This window comes from Pyxicephalus adspersus, chromosome 4, assembly GCF_032062135.1.
Source record: "Pyxicephalus adspersus chromosome 4, UCB_Pads_2.0, whole genome shotgun sequence".
Lineage (NCBI taxonomy): Eukaryota > Metazoa > Chordata > Amphibia > Anura > Pyxicephalidae > Pyxicephalus > Pyxicephalus adspersus.
This window is the reverse complement of record NC_092861.1, coordinates 59,641,492-59,660,216: the sequence shown is the minus strand read 5'-3', so window position 1 is coordinate 59,660,216 and position 18,725 is coordinate 59,641,492. Positions and strand designations below refer to the sequence as shown.

At 37.1% G+C, this 18,725-nt stretch overlaps 1 protein-coding gene across 1 annotated transcript in view; it reads left to right on the top strand.

Moving 5' to 3' along the window:
* Positions 1 to 2,909: 2,909 nt before the first annotated feature.
* Positions 2,910 to 18,725, top strand: part of ABCC5 (ATP binding cassette subfamily C member 5) — a gene marked incomplete in the record, with an annotated part of 42,908 nt that continues 27,092 nt past the window's right edge. Inside the window, 5 exon segments of the mRNA XM_072408356.1 lie at positions 2,910 to 3,066; positions 5,149 to 5,323; positions 15,172 to 15,332; positions 15,471 to 15,626; positions 16,330 to 16,477. Coding sequence (XP_072264457.1) covers positions 5,195 to 5,323; positions 15,172 to 15,332; positions 15,471 to 15,626; positions 16,330 to 16,477 — 594 coding nt within the window.

Below are 18,725 nucleotides of genomic sequence, written 5' to 3'. Positions count from 1 at the left end.
TAAAATACTCGCAAAAAGTTTTAGGTCACTATTCAGTAATGAAATAGGACAGTAGCTGGAACAGGACTGTGGGTCCTTGTCTGGCTTCAAATGAACCGTGATTTGTGCAGCCAGTGTATCTCTCAGGGCCAAATGACATTGGGAAATGGAATAAAAGACATCCACTAAATGGGGTCCTAATACATTAAAAAACTATTTTATAGTATGCCAAAGCAAGGCCATATGGGCCCGGCGCTCTGAAGGAGGAAGCCCGCTGCATCGCTTTTTGTAATTCAATAAGTTTAATTGGTTGATTTAAAAGCTCCTTAGTATCATCCGAAATACGAGGGAAATTAGTTGCCTGTAGATAAGCATTGATATCCTCTATCTTAACTGTAGTGGTGCTGGGATCAACATCAGTCTGTAATTATACAGGTGGTGATAGTACTCATGAAAAGATTGTGCTATATCCTCAGTGGCATGGGTTCCGCGGCCCGATGAGTGCTTAATACTGGGTATGTACATGGAGGCTTTTTTCGTGTTAATCGCCCTGGCTAAAGCATTGCCACATGGTTAGCATGCTCATAATAGTAGCGTCTGCAGTTAAGTATTTGAGTTTTAGCTTTCTCTTGGCGTAAGGCATAAATTTGGTCTCTAACTGTGAACAACCTGAATTTCAACTCAGTCGTGCGCTGTCTTTTATGCTTTGTCTCCAATTGATGCAGTTCTGCAAGCAACTCATTGAGTTGCTTGGTCCTGCATATTTTAAGTCTAGTGGTTAGTGGTACCAGCATTTTGAGTGAAAAACAATGTGAGTTGGATAAGGATATTGACCCTATCTATGAGTCCAGAACAAGAGGAAGGTTTTATGTACTGAGGAATGAAAGGTGAAATCTCTGGTTCCCGGATGTTGGATTCGCCATATATCCACTAATCGGTGGTCATGAAGTAATACTTTCAATCTCTTATGAAAAGAGATCGGTAAGTGTGAATGCCCTTTTGAAGTATCTTGGGCTGGGTTAAGTGTGATGTTGAAGTCACCCCCTAATGATTGTACCGGTGTCAATTTCTGTGAACATAGTCAAAACATGCTACAAAAATGGCAGTTGGAATTTGGAAGATATAGATTTGTCAATGTAAATAAATGACCATCTATTTTACCTTGCACAATGATGAATCTACCTTCTAGGTTAGAGGGTATTGATAAGAGAGACCATGGCAGGTTCTTAGCTAAAAGAATGCTGACCCCTCTTGACTTTGAATCAGGTGAAGTACTGTGATATCCCACCTGGATTTGTCTATTACACAAACTAGGGAGTTTATCATGTCTAAAATGTGTTTCCTGTAGGAAAGCAATTTGACAACGTGACTTGGTTAGGTCATTTAGTAGAATAGATCTCCTGGTTGGAGAGTTTAAACCTCGGGCATTAAGGGAGGTGATTTACAGAGACATTTGTTAAGGTATGGAGATACACTGAACCTACACGCTTGGTGTGGAGCAAATAAAAAATAGGATGTCAACAATGACCTTACTTTGGGTTGGGAGTGTTCCAGTGCCATAATCCTGGATTGTGGATGAGTAGTGGATGCTTCCAGTGTGATTACCTTGGAATCCATTATGGTGATTGGCTGTTGTAGTGACTCTCTCCTCAGAGATCCCTCAATATGGGTGGCTAAGCAGTATATATCCTACTTAGTAGGCATGAACTGCAAAAGAGTCTGCAGGTCATGAGGCAGTTGATTAGCTGGTGAAAAACAGGTAGGGGACTAAGCTGTTACGTGTGGTGAAGCTGGAGAGGAGGCAAAAGAAGGACCCGGGCTGTATGTAGGAGCAGGAGCAAGGGACGCCATGATCTCTGTGTCTTCTCTCTTCACGTGGCTGCGAGGTGTGCTAGGGTGCCATATTGGAACCTGACGATTCCAAAGAGTCAGCGTGTTCTGGGGGAAAATACCTCATTAGACTTGCTCGTCCAGGAGTCTTGTGAGCTTCCGCTGCTTTCTTCCCTTTCTGTCATCTGGAGGTGACTAGCAGTGCCAATCTGCCGGTGATCACTGTAAAAATATCACTTACCTCCAGAGGGACACAGCTCCCGCCGCCATAGCCAAGCCACACTCCGATCTTTGCCCATTTAATTGGTTATGCTGCGATGATGTAACTCCCACAAAGGGGTGAAGGAGTGGATGTGCCAGGTTTCTCTGGGGACCAAAACACCTGAAAAAGCCTAGAAGTTGCCAGCAGGTGTGTGGGAGTGGTCCATGTCTTTTTAGTTTTTAATCACCTTTAGACTTTATTTGGGCTGTAAGATTCATGAACATATTTACCTATCTGTAGGACAACGTAACAAAAGGGGTTAAAAGGCTGCCCCAATTTGCTAGGTCTCTTTATTTAAAACTCACCGATAAAATACAGCCCTGGCTGTTGCCTTAGAAGACATCAAATAACCTAGGACACATGACCAAGGTGAAACTCTGTCACCAATATGACACCTTGTCTGTCAGGGTGTCCATTTTTTTTGGTTTCTCCTTAGTCCTTAATATTCTTGGAAAAAGGCCTGAACCAATATTTATATTTCTATACAGTTCATGAGAACGACCTTCAAGTGAAATGATGACATAAAAATGCTGCCTCTGGGTAACTGGTCAGAAACTGCATGTCCTGGAGACACAATAGCATCTCCCCGTCACACCCAGGCCTAAAATGGCCTCGATTTGATGTACAAACAGAACGTTCCAGAGGGTGATGCCGCAGCACGAGCAAAGGGGCGTAAACTTAGAATCACGACACGCCCCCTGTCTTTTTTGACAGTACAGTCACGCCTTTCTCACCCGCGCGGCATTATGGGACCTGAAGTTCTCTGGTCCATTCTGCACAGTCAGGCAGCTACATTCATGCCTATCATTCCCATCGTACCTTGGGTTCTTGTCGTTCTTTCAGACTACAGAGCATGCGCAGTGTGTCTCTCCACTGACTGCCTCGAAGCCCGGTTGCTTGTTTTCCTGAGTTGAAGAGCCGCAGTGGAAGACAGAGGACTGGAGTTAGTGGAAGCAACTACTAAGTCTTAGGTGCCCGCGCTCGTACTCTGCCAGGTAATGGGACCCGAGCTTTCCTCACGATGATGAGAATACGTACGGCTGTGAGGATGACAGTGTCAGAATTGGATGTCACCCGCATTAGTGGCAATGGTGATGTAAGGGGATCAGAGCTGGCAGCTCCAGCCGCAGTCTGTGATATGAGGAGAGTGCGCCGCTGGCGGTGGAGGAAGCAAAGTGACGCACCTTGTGTGCTGCCAGGGTGACATTGCGGCTGTGAGAGAAGGGCCGGCATTCCTTCTCTGCTCCCTTCGCACCTCCTTATTGTTATATCTCTGTGCCATTACCGGCGCCTATGTAGTCATATAATTAGCATTGTAGTTATTATAGTTAGTCCCAGCTCCCCCAGGCAGTCAGTACAGAGAGTCGGGAGCAGCTGAGCTTTGTATCTGGATGAAATGTCCGAATCCCAGCCTGCCAATTACCGAGGCTGAAGGATGTTTTGTTCTTGGCTTCCCTTTTTTTCTGTCCTCGCTAGAGGGCGCTATGGGTGTATTGTTGTTTCCCGCAGTTCCCAATAGAAGGGAGGAGGGGGGCTCACTGTATTCTCTTACACAGGAGCCTTGAATAACACCCAGGCTTAGGATGCCAAGCTGCCGCATTATGGATGTTGCTCATCAGGCGTAGGTGTTCATATAACGTGATCGGTGGGCTAGAGACAGAGAAATGCCATGCTCTCTTCCTATGTGATGGGGTACAGTGGTACGATGGAGGTGTCATGTTGGGTAGAGATCCCATCAGATAGAGAGATGGGAGGTTGTGGCTTTGCCAGCAAAGTGTTACTGGACAAGGTGACCTCTGCTATAAAGCCTCAGCTAATTGTTCAGACTTGTGATCTGTGCACAGTCCATGTATCTGTTTATTTCAGCTGAGCTTGGTAAACATTTCTGCTTCCTGTACCCCAACATCCTATTTCCTCCTGAACTATCCTGCTCAATGCTTCCTTATAAGAAGCTTGTTTACATTTTCTGGAAGTCTTCCCTCCTCCTTTTTCTAATGTATATTCGATCTGTGAGTTTATTGTCTGTCTGTTTTTTATTTATGTTTTTATTCTTTGTTAAAGTTTATAGTGTTTTGGTGTTTATTTGGGTTATACTGTCATCTTTGATTGTAGCTGACAAATCTTTAGTATATTTTGTGCATACGTTGTTTTATCCTCTGTCTATATAATACTCTATAATCTCTATTTGTTTCATTCCTTAATAAAAAAAAATCATGTAATTCAATATTGGGTTTAAAAATATAGATAAATCTGGAGATTGGATTATATTTGTATAATAATAAAGCACATGTTTTAAAATATATTTAGGCATGTTTAAAAAGGCTATTTCCTGCATACACAGGACAAGTAGAAAATGGTAAAATTTGTTTTCTGTTTAAATAGAGGGGGGTTGCTGGACGATTAATTTGCTTTATGACATGTACATAGGTTTGCTAAGCTAACATAACAAAGAGTTTAGTGAATCTCCACCCATGGTCCAGTGTTTTACATGCCTTTTCTTATCTCATTGCTGATAAGATTCTTTTGGTTCCCGTTTAGCGGGCAATGATGTCACTGTTTAACAAGCGGTATGCAGCTAGAAATCCAATGAGCTGTTTTCTCATTGAAATAAAAAGGAACAAATGCATTGCCTGTGCTCTTCCTGTGGGGTGTCATATCACCCTTCAGGACTAGCCCAGGCTTGTACAAGGTGATGGCAAAACAGCTCGCATAAAGTATAAAAAACACGGCTGAAATACTATATAAGATTTACTAGTGGGCTAAAATGAAAGGGTATCTAAAATCTAAACATCTTTAAAGTATTGGGTATTTATTTTTATCTTTGCCAGGTTTTGATTGCTGTCTTTGTTCCCATTAGTTGGATTTACCACTTTGTCACTGGTAGAGTGACGTGAAATCCAAAATATCAGCAGAACAACAATAATGGGATAGAGACACTTGTTTTAGTGACATCCAAGAGGGGTTCTTTCGACCCAAAATTCCCCCTTCATTCTGTTTTATTTTAGTTATAAAAATATAAAAAATACAACCTTATGTAGCCTTGTGAACTAACTTTTAACTTTTTTTTTTTTTTTCAGTTTTTGCCAAGTTTGCATCACTAGAGGCAATCAATGCTAAGGGAAGATGAAAGATTTAGATTTAGGAGTCGAATATGTCATACCCAGCATGGGGTACAGAGATGTTCTGCAGCAGGACAACAAAGATGAGAAAAATCAACAAGAGGACTTCAAATATCAGAAGAAAAAATCACAGGTCAGCTTTGTTTTTAAATGGTCAATTCTAATTGATATATTATCTTGTGATCTAATAATGATTTAATGTTTTTAGACTACTTTTTATTGCTTCAAGATGTGTTTGCTTGTATATTCAGACTAACCAGAAGCTCAAAACCTTTAAAAAGATAGTTCTTCTTTTTGTGTATTCTAATAATTTTTAATTTAAGCTCTAAATACTTAGTATATTGGTTTTTCAATACCCAAGTGATGGCAACAGCTTGCTTTCGAGCATAAAAAATGGTGTTTAGTTGATACTCTTTTCTTGTCTGTGATTAAATTAAAACTATAATAGTCCACTTTTTACAATTTTTTTTTCAAATATTTGTTTCGATGTATAGTATCATATACTCAAATCAAGGTACCTACCAGGAAAAAAAAACAGGAAATATACTACAACTCGAATATAAACCTAGGGCATAAAATGTGGCAGTCACTGCTAACTTTCAAAACCGCAATATGTAGAAATGCCACTAAAAAATCATCTGATTTCTTCCTGTTTATCTTTTTACAAGTTAAAGTAATTTGTACTTCTGAGTTGCTAATAAAGATTCATTTTCTTTTAAATTATTTTTTTTTTTTTTGTGCATGCTTGTTGGCTGCATGTATATGTTTGTGTGCTTGTTTTAAATATGTTACTAACTGCTTGTTTTTGACAGCTCTGATCTGTCACACCAGAAACAAATGCTGTTTTAGGACATGCACTAGGTGTTACCTAAGTATATACTTAGGTTTTCCTAAAATATTGATTTTTAATGGGCTATATGTAACAGTTTCTTTACATGATAAGGCCATAAAATGAATGGTAACTAAACAAAAATTGGGACACTTTTCTGTTTGCCAGTGAATTAGAACATGATTAACAGCAAAATTTCATACTACCGAGAAATTTTTGCCCTGTATTTGGCGGAAGTGGAAGTTAATGAAAGGTGTTGCAAGTATGTGAATGCACTTGTATATACCTCCACTTTTTATACCTGTCCATGGCTATGTTGTAAAAAAACTCAGTTTACATTGAGGCAGTAACAATAAAACAAGAAGTAAAGAACACTCTGTTCCTCTTGTTTACTCCTATTGGCTCCAAAATGTAGAATAGACTGTTTTGACTTTGTTTTAGCAATCACATCATCTTTTGCTGTTTTGTGGCTAGAAAGTAGCAGAAGCACCACTGATGTCACTTGAAGGCTGTGATGTTGGAGGCAATGAAGCTGCTTTATCGTTCTGTGCAGAAAAATTCCACAGGAAAAAGTTCTTGCACTAGACTGAAATGCATTTTCATGGGAATTGCAGCCCCCATCTAACTTGTGACGCATGGTGATGTCCCCTTTACTTCCCAGAAGCACTTTTGAATTTGGGAAGGGGGTTGCTAATAGTGTAGACCTAATGGGAGGTCCAACCATAAACCGTAACCGAATCCATAGCCTTCCGTAATTCTAGGACACATGATAATGTGCAGCAGCTCCAAGTGTAAAAAAAAAAAAAGGTTAATTTGTGGAAACATTTACAAGCAGACAGCTCTTGTTTGTGATGTTACTGGTGTTTTATGGACTACTTATTCTATAAGCCCTTTCCAAGAAACTTAGAATGTCCAGAATACCACTTCTAGTGAGCAGAGATATTATTGTATGATCAGTCCAAACGACACAATTCTTGGCCCTACCCTTCAGTATCATGGTACGCAAGATCAAGATGCACGTGTGACTGAAATAAATTATCAAATTCAAAATTGTTTAGAGCCAACAAAGGATGATCTGGTCCACCAAAGAACTATGGTGGGAGGGGGCAGGGACAAGGCAGACATAAGCCTAAATTCCTAGCACTTTTATATACCCCCTGAGTTGTGTAATACCTTATCATTGCCAAAACATTATGTCTTCCTGTTGCTTCAAGATTGTTGCTTCAAGCCCCCATGCCTTGTGCAATGGGAATGGAGCCATTAACTGACCTAAGTTATGACCTAAGATGTAGCACCACCATCCTCCACCCATCTAGTAACCAGAGTTGCAGTTAAGCCTGTTCTACAACTTTCTTGACAGGGAGATCTATCTAGTTTAAAAATAAGTGTCAGTTCATAGCTCTGTTGTTTTTATTTTTTTGCTACACATTTACCGTGTGAAAGCCTACAACAGAAATGCAGCGAGCGGAATTTTTTTTAAGCACGCCACACACAAATCATGTAGATGTGAACAGTACATTATTGTTCTCCTCACACTTTTTACATCAGTGAAAGAACTCTGGAAAATAATAATGAACATTTCAGCAGCACTGCATACAACAATCCCTTGTTGGTTTCCTTTTACGTTGATATCTTTGTCTAACTGTCACACACAAAAGTGTTTTGTTCCTGCCCTGGTAGTTGGTTTGCCTGTTTGAATATGCTTTGAAGCACAGAATATTTGAGAAAGCTTGTTTATGTGAAAGCCCGTCAAGGGCTGCCTGGCAGAAAATTGGATTGTGTGCTAGCTAGCTAGTGGTTTTCATACTTTTCACTCTTAGTATGTAATAGTATTTTCCAAGCACAATCAAATTGATATTACTCAGTTATCCATGGTTACGATGGCCTGCTAATAATTGCATTTACTTAAATAATAGAAACCAAAGAAATGGCACATATTTTTGTGTGTGTGTCTAGCACATGAAAAGGGAAGATGAAATAATTCTCTAAGCTGCTTTTTAAATAGGCTGCCGTCTGTCCCAATAATTCATTCAATAAAATAGCATATTATATTAACATTTTTTAAAAAAGAGGATTTTTCATCTCAAGCTGCTTTATGCATCTTGTAAGTAAATATACATCTGAATTCCAGGTTTGTATGTACCTAAACAGGAAAAGATAATTATACTTTCATTAAGGTAAGCGATATATATTAACCTAGGAATATAAATAATTTCTTTGCCTTTTTAAGTGAGAATTTTTTTGTTGCCATGGTTGCCAACAATCAGAAAGGTTTGCTTCTATATAATGTATGATAATGGTAAATTGTTAACAAATAATGTAATAATCGGAAATAACAATGGGAGCACAAATACCTATACAAAAGTGCGAGAAAATGCGAGAAAATTTTATTATGAAATGGCTGAAGATGTTCTAAATCTAGTTGTTGGGTCAGGAGTAAGGTCAGTGTTCAAGTGAGCTTTAATCTTTTTTTAGGGTAAAAACAATAGTGAACCTCAGGGAATGTGACCTCTTATTAGCTTAACCAAGGAGTGTTGTGGAATGCAGTCATTCATGTACAGAACACATTAAAAATATTTCACAATTGTCCTATATGTAGGTTGATGACCTATTTTGATGTCTTTATGGGAAACTGAAAACCTAATATTATTAAACAGGATTTATATAGTGCTAACATTATGCTGCGCTGTACATTAAATGGGGGTTGCTAATGACAGACTGATACAGACAGTGACACAGGAGGAGGAGAGGACCAATTTAAACATTTTTACAGTTTATTAATTTTGTAGTGTAGTTCTACTGTCTTTTACTCTGAGTATTTTAGGAAGTTATTTCTGTGTGCCTACATGTAATATGCAAGGTGCATTCATGTAGAGTTTATTTTTCACGTGCTGGTATACAGTCCTGTGTAATGTTCACTGCCTATAAATAGCACAGAAGATAGAGCAAGGGAAAATAGTTTTTCAATTCAAAAATATTTACAGAGAATAAATTTATAGTTGTTGACTATAGAACCCAGATTAGTACATGAACTGTGTGTGTGAGGTTTACACAGTCCTACAAGTACATAGCGTGTTTACATGTTTTTCTCCTTTGCAAGCAATTTATTGTTGATGCTTAAAAAGCCAGGTGCAAGGCCAACAATGTGAACTTATATGACTGTCTACTGATATTTGTGTACAATTCTACAAATGTTTTCAATTGATATTGTAAGGATGAAGTCTATGTATATGTTTTCTATCTCATTTGTTTGGCTAAAGCTTTTTTCTGAGCTGTGAATGTGTGGAGAGGAGAGTGACGTTTCACCTATATTTGGTTGTCATGGCTAAAGGTGGGGATTTTGCTGACTTGAGTTTCAACTGAGACTAAAATCTACTAGGCTTCTGGGGATATGTAAAATTAATATTTGTTTTCTTCTAGGTCAACATGGTAAACTGAATTTTCTCTTCTTTGTTTTTGTACTACTACATTTTATTACCTATAGCTGTGAGAAACTGTTCAAATGTTCATTATCAACATTATCATAAATATTTTGTGATTGTACTCTATGCTTTACCTTTTTACTAGTAAAATAGAAAAATGTTTTGTATGTAGTAGGGAAGAACTCAAACTATTTATTGTCTATATCTGTATGTGTTCCCCCTTAGGGAGGTTTCCATCTCTTTCAGTCTTGATCACAGAAACAAGAAATTACTAAAAGTCTTTCTTGCCATAACTATAACATATAACCTTATAATTCGTAGCATGGAGAATTCATTTAAAAAATAAAATAAAATTAAAATAAAATAGTGATGAAGGGGTTTATTTAAGCCAAACAGACAAAAAGTACTCAAATACAATTATTTAATAACAAAGAAGCTATAACAAGAAGTAGTGGAGAAAATTGGACAAGGATTAAAATTTTTTTACCCATATTAAACCCCAGTTGGTCCAAAGAATAGTGTAATCCAAGCTTTTAGCGTAAGTAAGCTAATTGCTTGACTGCACTGTTATGTTCCTTGTTTGTTAAATAGGAGTGCCTTTATTAAAAATGTAGAGGAACATTCAAACACGTCATTGAGAAAAAAAAAGTTGGGCTTAGTAATTCAATTTTGGTCCCCCCCTTTGTATAGGACTTTCTGCAGATGTCTTTATGTAGTCACATGAGCCCTTTTTTATTGTTTACATTTTTTTGGAAGTGTTTTTTTTTTCTTTTTTTAACTTTAAACACATTTTTTTTGTAAGGATTGCCTATAGCAATACATTTGAGAAGGTTTATCCTATGCACATCTTGGTAATTTTGTTTCCTAAAGTGTTAAATGACATGTACCTTCCTAATCATTATTTTACCTATTTTGTGTTAAGAAAGGTTGTTGTAAAATATTGTACAGGTTAATAAATAAATTGTCAGCTTGTTTGCAAGCAAGCTTTAAAAAATTGTGAAAAGCTTTGGAATGTAATGATTTAATTCTGATAGTAATTGCATTTGTCATGGTGAATCAGCACTGACAGAAACCCCTTCCCACTTCCTTGTTCCTCTGTCCCTTGGGCCCTGTTGTTCAGCCAGTCATACCTATTGTGATCCTCTTCTTACTCTTCTAGTTGATGAATTATCTGGCATTGTGCCCTTCTTTATTTAGATAGCCTTGGCATATAGAATTTACAAGGACAGCCGCACTCTAATTGATTGATTGCCTCTTTGGCAACAGGACAAAACTTAACATGTTATTGGTTAGCTTTACTTCATGACACTTAAGCCAAGCAACTTGTTTTAGCAGAAGTCAGATGGTCCTGCCACATCTTAGCATGCAGTTGTTTCAAGGAGCCCCAGAAGAAAATTCACTAAATCTCAAACCCAGCTCCAGAACTTCAGCAGTTAGCATTAGTGTGGCACTGATCAAATGTATACATTTCTTAATCCACACATCAAATACTTACAGCTGCCATACAGCTTCTCAGTAGTAATTCAAATTGCCTCTGCAACCCCCCCCCCCATAATGTTTCTCTATTATGGTCTCTCCAACAATATTACATCAATAAACTATCAACGGCAATGTAGTGAGTAAAGTACATTGTGTACCCATTTATTAAAATATTTTATAAACTTGTAATAATTTATACATAATCTGATACAAAACAACACAAAATACTCCTAAAGGAAAAAAAAATCTAGTGGAGAATATATAAGGAATGATAGGAGACCAGATTTCTGTTAAATGCAACTCAAATATGTTATACTTTTAACCAGAAAACCAAAATAAAAACCTTCCATTTATTTGAAATATTCAAGTTTCAAATTCATGCATATACAAATAACTACATACATGCAAATAAAAGTGGTGGATTCTGGAAAGAAATGTTTTGTTAAGAGGTTGTATAGAATTTAAAAGGCTTTCCAAGTGAGGAATTTAGTTGATTGGTATTGTTCTGCCCATGTGTAGCAGAAATCCATTGCATATACATGCTTAAGTGGGGTAAAAATATTTCCTTTAAAACCTGTACAGCAGTATAAACTGACTTACACTTGTCAAGTTTAACTTTTAAACACTTTACCTCTGGCTGTTTGTGTTGTACGCTAGGAGACCTTAACCAGTTGCAGCCATGGTAATGCAATGACTAAGGTGTTCATGAGGAAACCAAACCTTCTACCCTATTACCCTAGCATGAAGCGGAGGCACTCTCATTTTTGTATGTTTAAGATAAACATTCTACCCAGTTACCTTTATATAAAGCAGAGGTACTGGGTCAAACTATCTTTTCTACTTGTATTCCAAGTTTTTTTCACTATACATGTCTGTTTCTTGGGCATTCAATAGTCTTTTGATCATCATATGATGATTCAGGCAGTGTTAAGGATTTTGAGACATAAATGCTTAGTATAGTGTTTTGTGCTTCTAAAAAGTGAGAATTTTTGCACGAGATGCAGAAGTAACAATAGGTTATTGAGCCCTAAATGCTTAGCACAGTATTTTTTGCTTATTTACAGTCAGAAATTTTGCATGAGTAAACTTCCTCTTTAAACCATTTAATGTTTTTTTTGTTGCTTTTTAAACAGATTTTTAGTCTAGACAGCCATTTCTATTTATGCATAATTATTTTTTGCTTAAGTTGCAAGGGGCCCGATTGCTACAACACGAATCACATGGTTGTGTGCAAGCTTCATGTCGCAAGAATAATCTATTTATAATAATGAGATATCATTTAGGTAGCATTTCAAACCTTTCTAAACCTAGAAATACAGTATTCCTAGAGATCTGTAAGCTGAAAATACAAAACAATGGCTTAAAACAATATTATTTACCTATTGTATCTTTTGCTTCTTACAGAAATCTGTACTAATCTATAAAGAAATCTGACTTCTGTAAAGCTGCATACACACCTGCAATTTTTCTCGTTGGAAAGGATCTTTCACGATCCTTTCCAACGAGAAAAGACTGCACGATGCATGAACGATGCTGTACATACAGCACCGTTCATGCTCTATGGAGAGGGGAGGGGGAGAGCGACGGAGCGGCACCCTGCTGCGCGCTCTCCCCTTCCCTTTCATTAGGATCGGTCGTCGTCCATCGTCCATGGATCCGCCAGGACGGTAGTCGGACGATGGACGACGACCGACTGTACACACGGCAGATTTTCGCCCGATAATTGGCCGATACCGCTTATCGGGCGAGAGTGTTATCTATAGGAGGAATTATGTTATTTAGCAATGTGATCATCAGCAGTGGGAAAATGGTTTTTGAATTGTTTGGGGCTACATATAACCTATTTAAACACTGTAGAACCCCAGAAATCTGCCCGCCTCATTTATCCTACAACTTCAGGTAAAATGTGGCTTGAAGGCAGATGGCTTTGAAGCAATGCATGGCTTGGTTTGATCTGGTTTTCCCTTAACTCTCTATTTAGCATTTTTGTGTTTGGAATTTTTTTCATCTATAAAAACTAGAAAATGTGTGTTTGTTGAACCTAATTTGCAAGGAGTGTCAGCAGGGGGAGAATCCAGGTACAGTGGTGGGAGCAGAAGAGTGAGTAAAGGTTCTGTGGTGAAGGTGCAGGAGAGTTGGCCTTGGATGCAATGTCAAGTGTTTGGCAGAGGATCAACTACCATTAGCAGTAGTAGTGGGGGCTTAGGGGTAGATATGGTTCATGTGGGGTGGTGGTTTTGGTGTTTTGCCTACATTTTTGTGGAGGGTTCAATAGTACACAGTGAATGGAGGGTGGGGGGAGTCATAGTATTAGTTGAAGACGATGCAAAGGAACCGGTACAATTCTTGTATGTTATTCTCAGTGTCTTGCCCACCTTGCATTATTTATTGCTGACTTCTACTGCTTTACATTACATTTATTGCCTTGGTTGACATAAGCTAAAAGTTGCTATTGACTATCCACGTGTGGATGAACGATATGCAATACCTGCAGCTTGTTGCTGCCACCCAGTTATTGAGACCTCCCAGCCATGCTGTCACATCCCAAGTGTAAAAGTGTGTGGCTTTTCTTTTTCTACCTTTTCACAATCCTAGTTTACATTTAAATTAACATAAAACATTGTCTATACCCACCTGTATTACTTTGCAGTCTCATTTATTTAGATTTGCGTAACTCTGTTTTAGTGTAGAAAGGAGCTAAAACACATTTTCATTTCCTGTATTATTTTGGGATAATGGGATTGAATGATAAAATTAAGGTATGACTGCGTCACAGTTTTTTTTTTTTTTTTTTTTTTTTTTTTTAGAACCATTTATTGATATCTCCAGTGAGAAACTCTTTTAATACAAAATGTACTAGAGGAGGAAGGATCCTTGGCTATTTTTACTTTGCAGCATCTATGTCCGGATTTATCTTTATAATGGAAGTATAATGCAGTGCAATGTTTTATCATTGTAAAGTATTATTAAATAGCACTTGGATGCCACATTCAGCAAGGACCATTGATCCTCTTTCACTTCATATTCAGTTTCTTTCATTATTATTATTTTTTTTAATAGATCTGTTGTATATGCCTATTAATTTACATTTTGCAAACAATAATTTTTTGATGAAAATATTTTTGAAATACATTTTTTCAGTAGTGTTTGTCATTTTTAAATGTTTGCGTTTTAAATGGTAATAGATAATTTGTATGTGTTTGGAATGCATGCACATTTCTAATTTCATCCCATTAATGACCCTCAAGTACAAAAAGTACTTGTTTTATAAGAAATGCATTTTGTTAGTAGTGAGTAGGAGGGTCTAAAGATAAAGTTTGAAGAAAGATGGACATTTTTTTAAATATTTTCTTTCAAACTTTTTTTTTTTTATCTTCATCTTTCTTTTCTCTTCTTTCAGCTGTCAAGTTTTACTTTTGAATCTTTGAGTATTCTTTTATTATTCATATAATATAAATATTTCTAACAAATGGACTAAACGGCTTAATGGACTACAGCTTTAGCTGTTTTCCTTACTTTTTAATATCCTCACATCTGTTAATGCCCCATTCTGAGTGTCAAATTAGTGAAAAAAGGGAAGAATAGTACTCTCTGTTGGCTTATAGGCCTGCCCCTATTCAATCAAGTGGATCATAAAGAACAGATAAAGTGGAGCTTTTTATGGCGTAAGAATAATTCAATTTTACTTAAGGTTTGGAAAACATTCAGTATACAACAGTACAGAGAACAAAGTACAAAGGTAAAGGTATAAATGATAGTAATATACATATTGGTAGCCCTTTGTCCAGAATGTTTACAGTCTTACAGAGTGATCCCAAGTTGTGGTTGTCTCTTACCCGACGTGTTTCATGCAAAGCCTCCCAGGATACCTACGTCACGCATCCCGGGAGGCTCTTGGGTGCTCCTTTTGAGCATGTCTGAGCATCTCGGCTCGGAGATGGATGCCGGGACGAGCGGGACCCGATGCAAGATAACTCTGGATGGATCGGACTGAACTGCGCGATTAAAGGTAAGTGTATTCTTTTTTTTTTTTTTTTTTTTTTACCAGGCACTTTTCAATTTAGTTCCTCTTTAAGCAGATAAGGACCTTCACAAATGTAATTGGTTAGTAGGTCTGACAGGGCCCTAAAAATATTGTGGCAGGAAAGGTATATGGTCAGCTACACTAGTACTTGTTGTTTGGTTTAGTCAACACATTTTGGTTTAAGCTTTGTTTTAATGTATCCTGTTTTATGTGGTTTTATTTTAAAGCTTGTGGATTGCCAGGATGCTTTGGAGACGGCTGCAAGAGCAGAAGGTCTTCCTTTGGACATCTCTATGCATTCGAACTTGCAGTTCCTGAGTGAGAACCACCATAATGGCAAATACCACTATGGTTTACATCTGCTGAAACCCTTTCGGCTTACTTCAAAGTAAGTTTTCTTTTTCATTTTGTAATTTATTGTTTTATTTGTATAGGTAAAAAAAAAAAAAAAAAATTTGTCCATTTACAAGTACATGGATGTCAAAATCCTGTTTTGTTTTCAACGTACTCTTTATATCCTTGACAGACACCAGCATCCAGTGGATAATGCAGGACTGTTTTCCTTCATGACTTTCTCCTGGTTAACACCGCTGGCATCTGTGGCTTACAAGAAGGGTGAGCTCTTTCTTGAAGATATCTGGCCATTGTCTCAACATGAGTCTTCTGATGTAAACAGCAGACGGTATGTTTTTAGTCACTGTAAAGTGTCATCTTTTATTTTTTTTTCTTTCTATTTATTTGTTTTTAAAGACTACTTTATTTATTTGAATACATTTTATTGTTGCACCCTTAATTTGGTTGAAAAGTAAAGCTCAAATTTATATTTATTAGGGGCAGGAATCATAAAGGTTTTATTATTTATAAGCGTTACATATTTATCTATAATGGCTCTACTTGGGGTGTGTTTTTACAACACAACGGTCTTGCTAAAATATTCACCTAAACAATCCTATTTAATGGCAGTGTATCTTTTAACTTTCTTTTAGTTTTAAAGATAAATTCCAGACAGTGATTTTCTGGTTGATAGGTTGAGATGAGTTTAATGTGTTTTTCATTAATTTGTTTTCACCTTCAACATTGAGATGGGACTTGGGCACTGCTGTCCATGTTGCCGTGCTGAAGGTTGGGATACTGGGACTCCAGCTGTTGCAAGATTTACCCTTTGTTAGAGTTTATTTAAAAAGTCCCCCATGGTTTTGACCTAATGGTCTATATTATGTTTCAAACTCCCTCTGCCTATCTTTGCTGGGAGAAATATTACAAGATATTTTGGAGGGAGGATACTAAATAATAAATGATTAATCTTCTACCAAAATGAATTGTGAGGACTAGTTTGCTGAAATGTTAGTATGCACCTGAGCAGCTTGTTAATGTGTTCCAAACAGCTTGGAGAAACTGTGGCTGGAAGAACTGAAGGAGTCGGGCGCAGAGGAGGCCTCCCTTCGGAGTGTTGTGTGGAAATTCTGTCGCACCAGGCTTATTATCTCCATCATGTGCCTGATGCTTACTCAGCTGGCTGGCTTTATTGGTCCAGTAAGTACTTTCCATCCTGTTTCATGTGCCCACAGGAACTGCTTTTTCAAGGGCTGTTTTTGATGCAATTTAAAAGTTAAGTTTAGGTTTGCACAGTTACCTTACTGATTTTCTATATTGGTTTTCACTAGTATATACACATAGCCTTTTCTTGTTCAGGTTACTGGCTATGATTCTGCTTGAAATTATTGTAGTTCAAGGTAGACAGATCTAAATCATTTGAAGTCACATGTTTAACTGAATGTAAAGGAGGCCATTTCGGCTTCAGGCATTTTTTTTTGCTTTATTTCTAATGAATGGCAAAATGAATTTCATGTAATGGGGGCATATACGATATGCGCATGCATTTGTACCCATCTTTTTTTTTTTTTTTTTTTAACTTTAGTAAGTTAGATAGAGATATTATCCAATTTATAAAAAATGTTACTTTATGCTGGTTTGTTTTGAGGTGTAGAACAATTTCACTGCTTTTAGTACTAATTTTCAGTGTGCTGTTTTAAAGATGAAGTTGCAATGAGTTGGTAAGTACAAATGGGGTTCTTTTTTAAAATGAATCAGATAAATTTTAAACCATAATGGATTTTTATTTTCATTCATAATACCTGAGTGGCTCTTCCAGTTTTGTAGCATTGTATTATTTAGAAGAGTTATTGGAGTGCTCCTGTTAAGGCATGTTGGGTCCAATGGTTTAGTTAAAATTCTGATTGGGGATATTTAAACCCTTAACCATCAAAACTTCATTAAGAAGAGCTTCTGTCATTGTTACACTACATGGGTGGCGGGCGCTCCAAGATATTAAACTGTATTTTGATACAGTAAGAACAGCTGCATAGTGGTAGACTCACGCAGTAAGTATATAAACTGAGCTGTGCTTATCTACCTGGGCTTTTATGCAAGATCACATGCGACTAAATATTAAAAAATGCAAATTCTGCTTGGTTTTAGTTATAACTGTTTTATTTTTAAGGGTATTGATGCATAATGCATAAAGTATATTATAACTTAAGTTTTTATCCTATGACTTATCTTATAATGGAGCCAGTTAGCATGTAAAACATTTTTGTTACTGGAAAGGAAAGGGCTGATAAAATGCAATACTAACACCAAATTTTGTTGGTGCTCTCCCTGGGTAGCTGTGATTTATTTCATTAGTTTAATGTATCATGAAGATGGTGGCTTCTCTGTTTGTCATTTGTGAGTAACACACCATTTTTTTGTGCTGTGATTTGTCTAGTTGATGGTAAAACAGATGGTGGTTACATTGGATTTTTTGTGTCCTGATAGGTTTTTTTCTTTTATTAATTAATCTCTGTCGGGCAGACCACTGGACTGCAGGGCAAATAAATTTTTTCTGTTTCAGTAATAGTTCTCCGGTAGATGGGAAATGCTTTGTCCTGGCTTCTAATACAGGCACAATAATCGGCCTCCTTACAGTGTGTGTTTAACAGGTTTGTTATTGATTAGCATGGCTTAGTATCTTGGATGTTTGGCTCTATTATTAGGTACCCTAGATATATGTGTGATCATACCTAGTACAATTGCTAAAATGACTTTGACTATTATGTGAGATTAATAGTTTGGAAGAATTTAAACCAGTAGGAGTATCAATTAATTTTAATATTTGCTTAAATATGATATAAATGTGGCATAAAATGTTTTCTGGTTATGTTTGTGTTCTTTGTTTTTAGAATTTTGTTATTAATAATGTTAAGTTACGGTTTGTCTTCCATGTTACTGTTGGCTGCTAGAGACCCCTTTGCTTCATGCATGGTAAGGATGTGTGGAGTCTTGTGAGTTTGCTGTTTGATATGTGAATGTGCTTTAATTTTCTTCCCATAAAGTGTCTTATTTCTATAAATTTAGGCACATGTGAACTCTCCACCCAGTGTTATAATTGCAGTTCATTGTTGGTTAATCTTGTAAGAAATGAATTATAATGAAAAGGGTAATAGGTTTTACACATTACTCTGTAGTCGTAAAAAAAAACCTGTAGATATGTATCTGCCGTCAAAATAATATCCTGGCACGATGTGTTTTTTTTTTTTTTTCTTTTTGTTTTTTTTTCTTTTGTTTTTTCTAAACAAGCTGTGCAAGACTATTAAGAGATAGCAAAACATGAATGAGTTTGGTTCACCATGTTTGTTATTTGTCCAGCCTCTGCTAGTTTCCAGGTGAGACTCTGGACCTCGGGTTGGGTGGGAGAGGGATCATTACTAACGTAACGTAACCTCTGTAGTGGAACCAATGA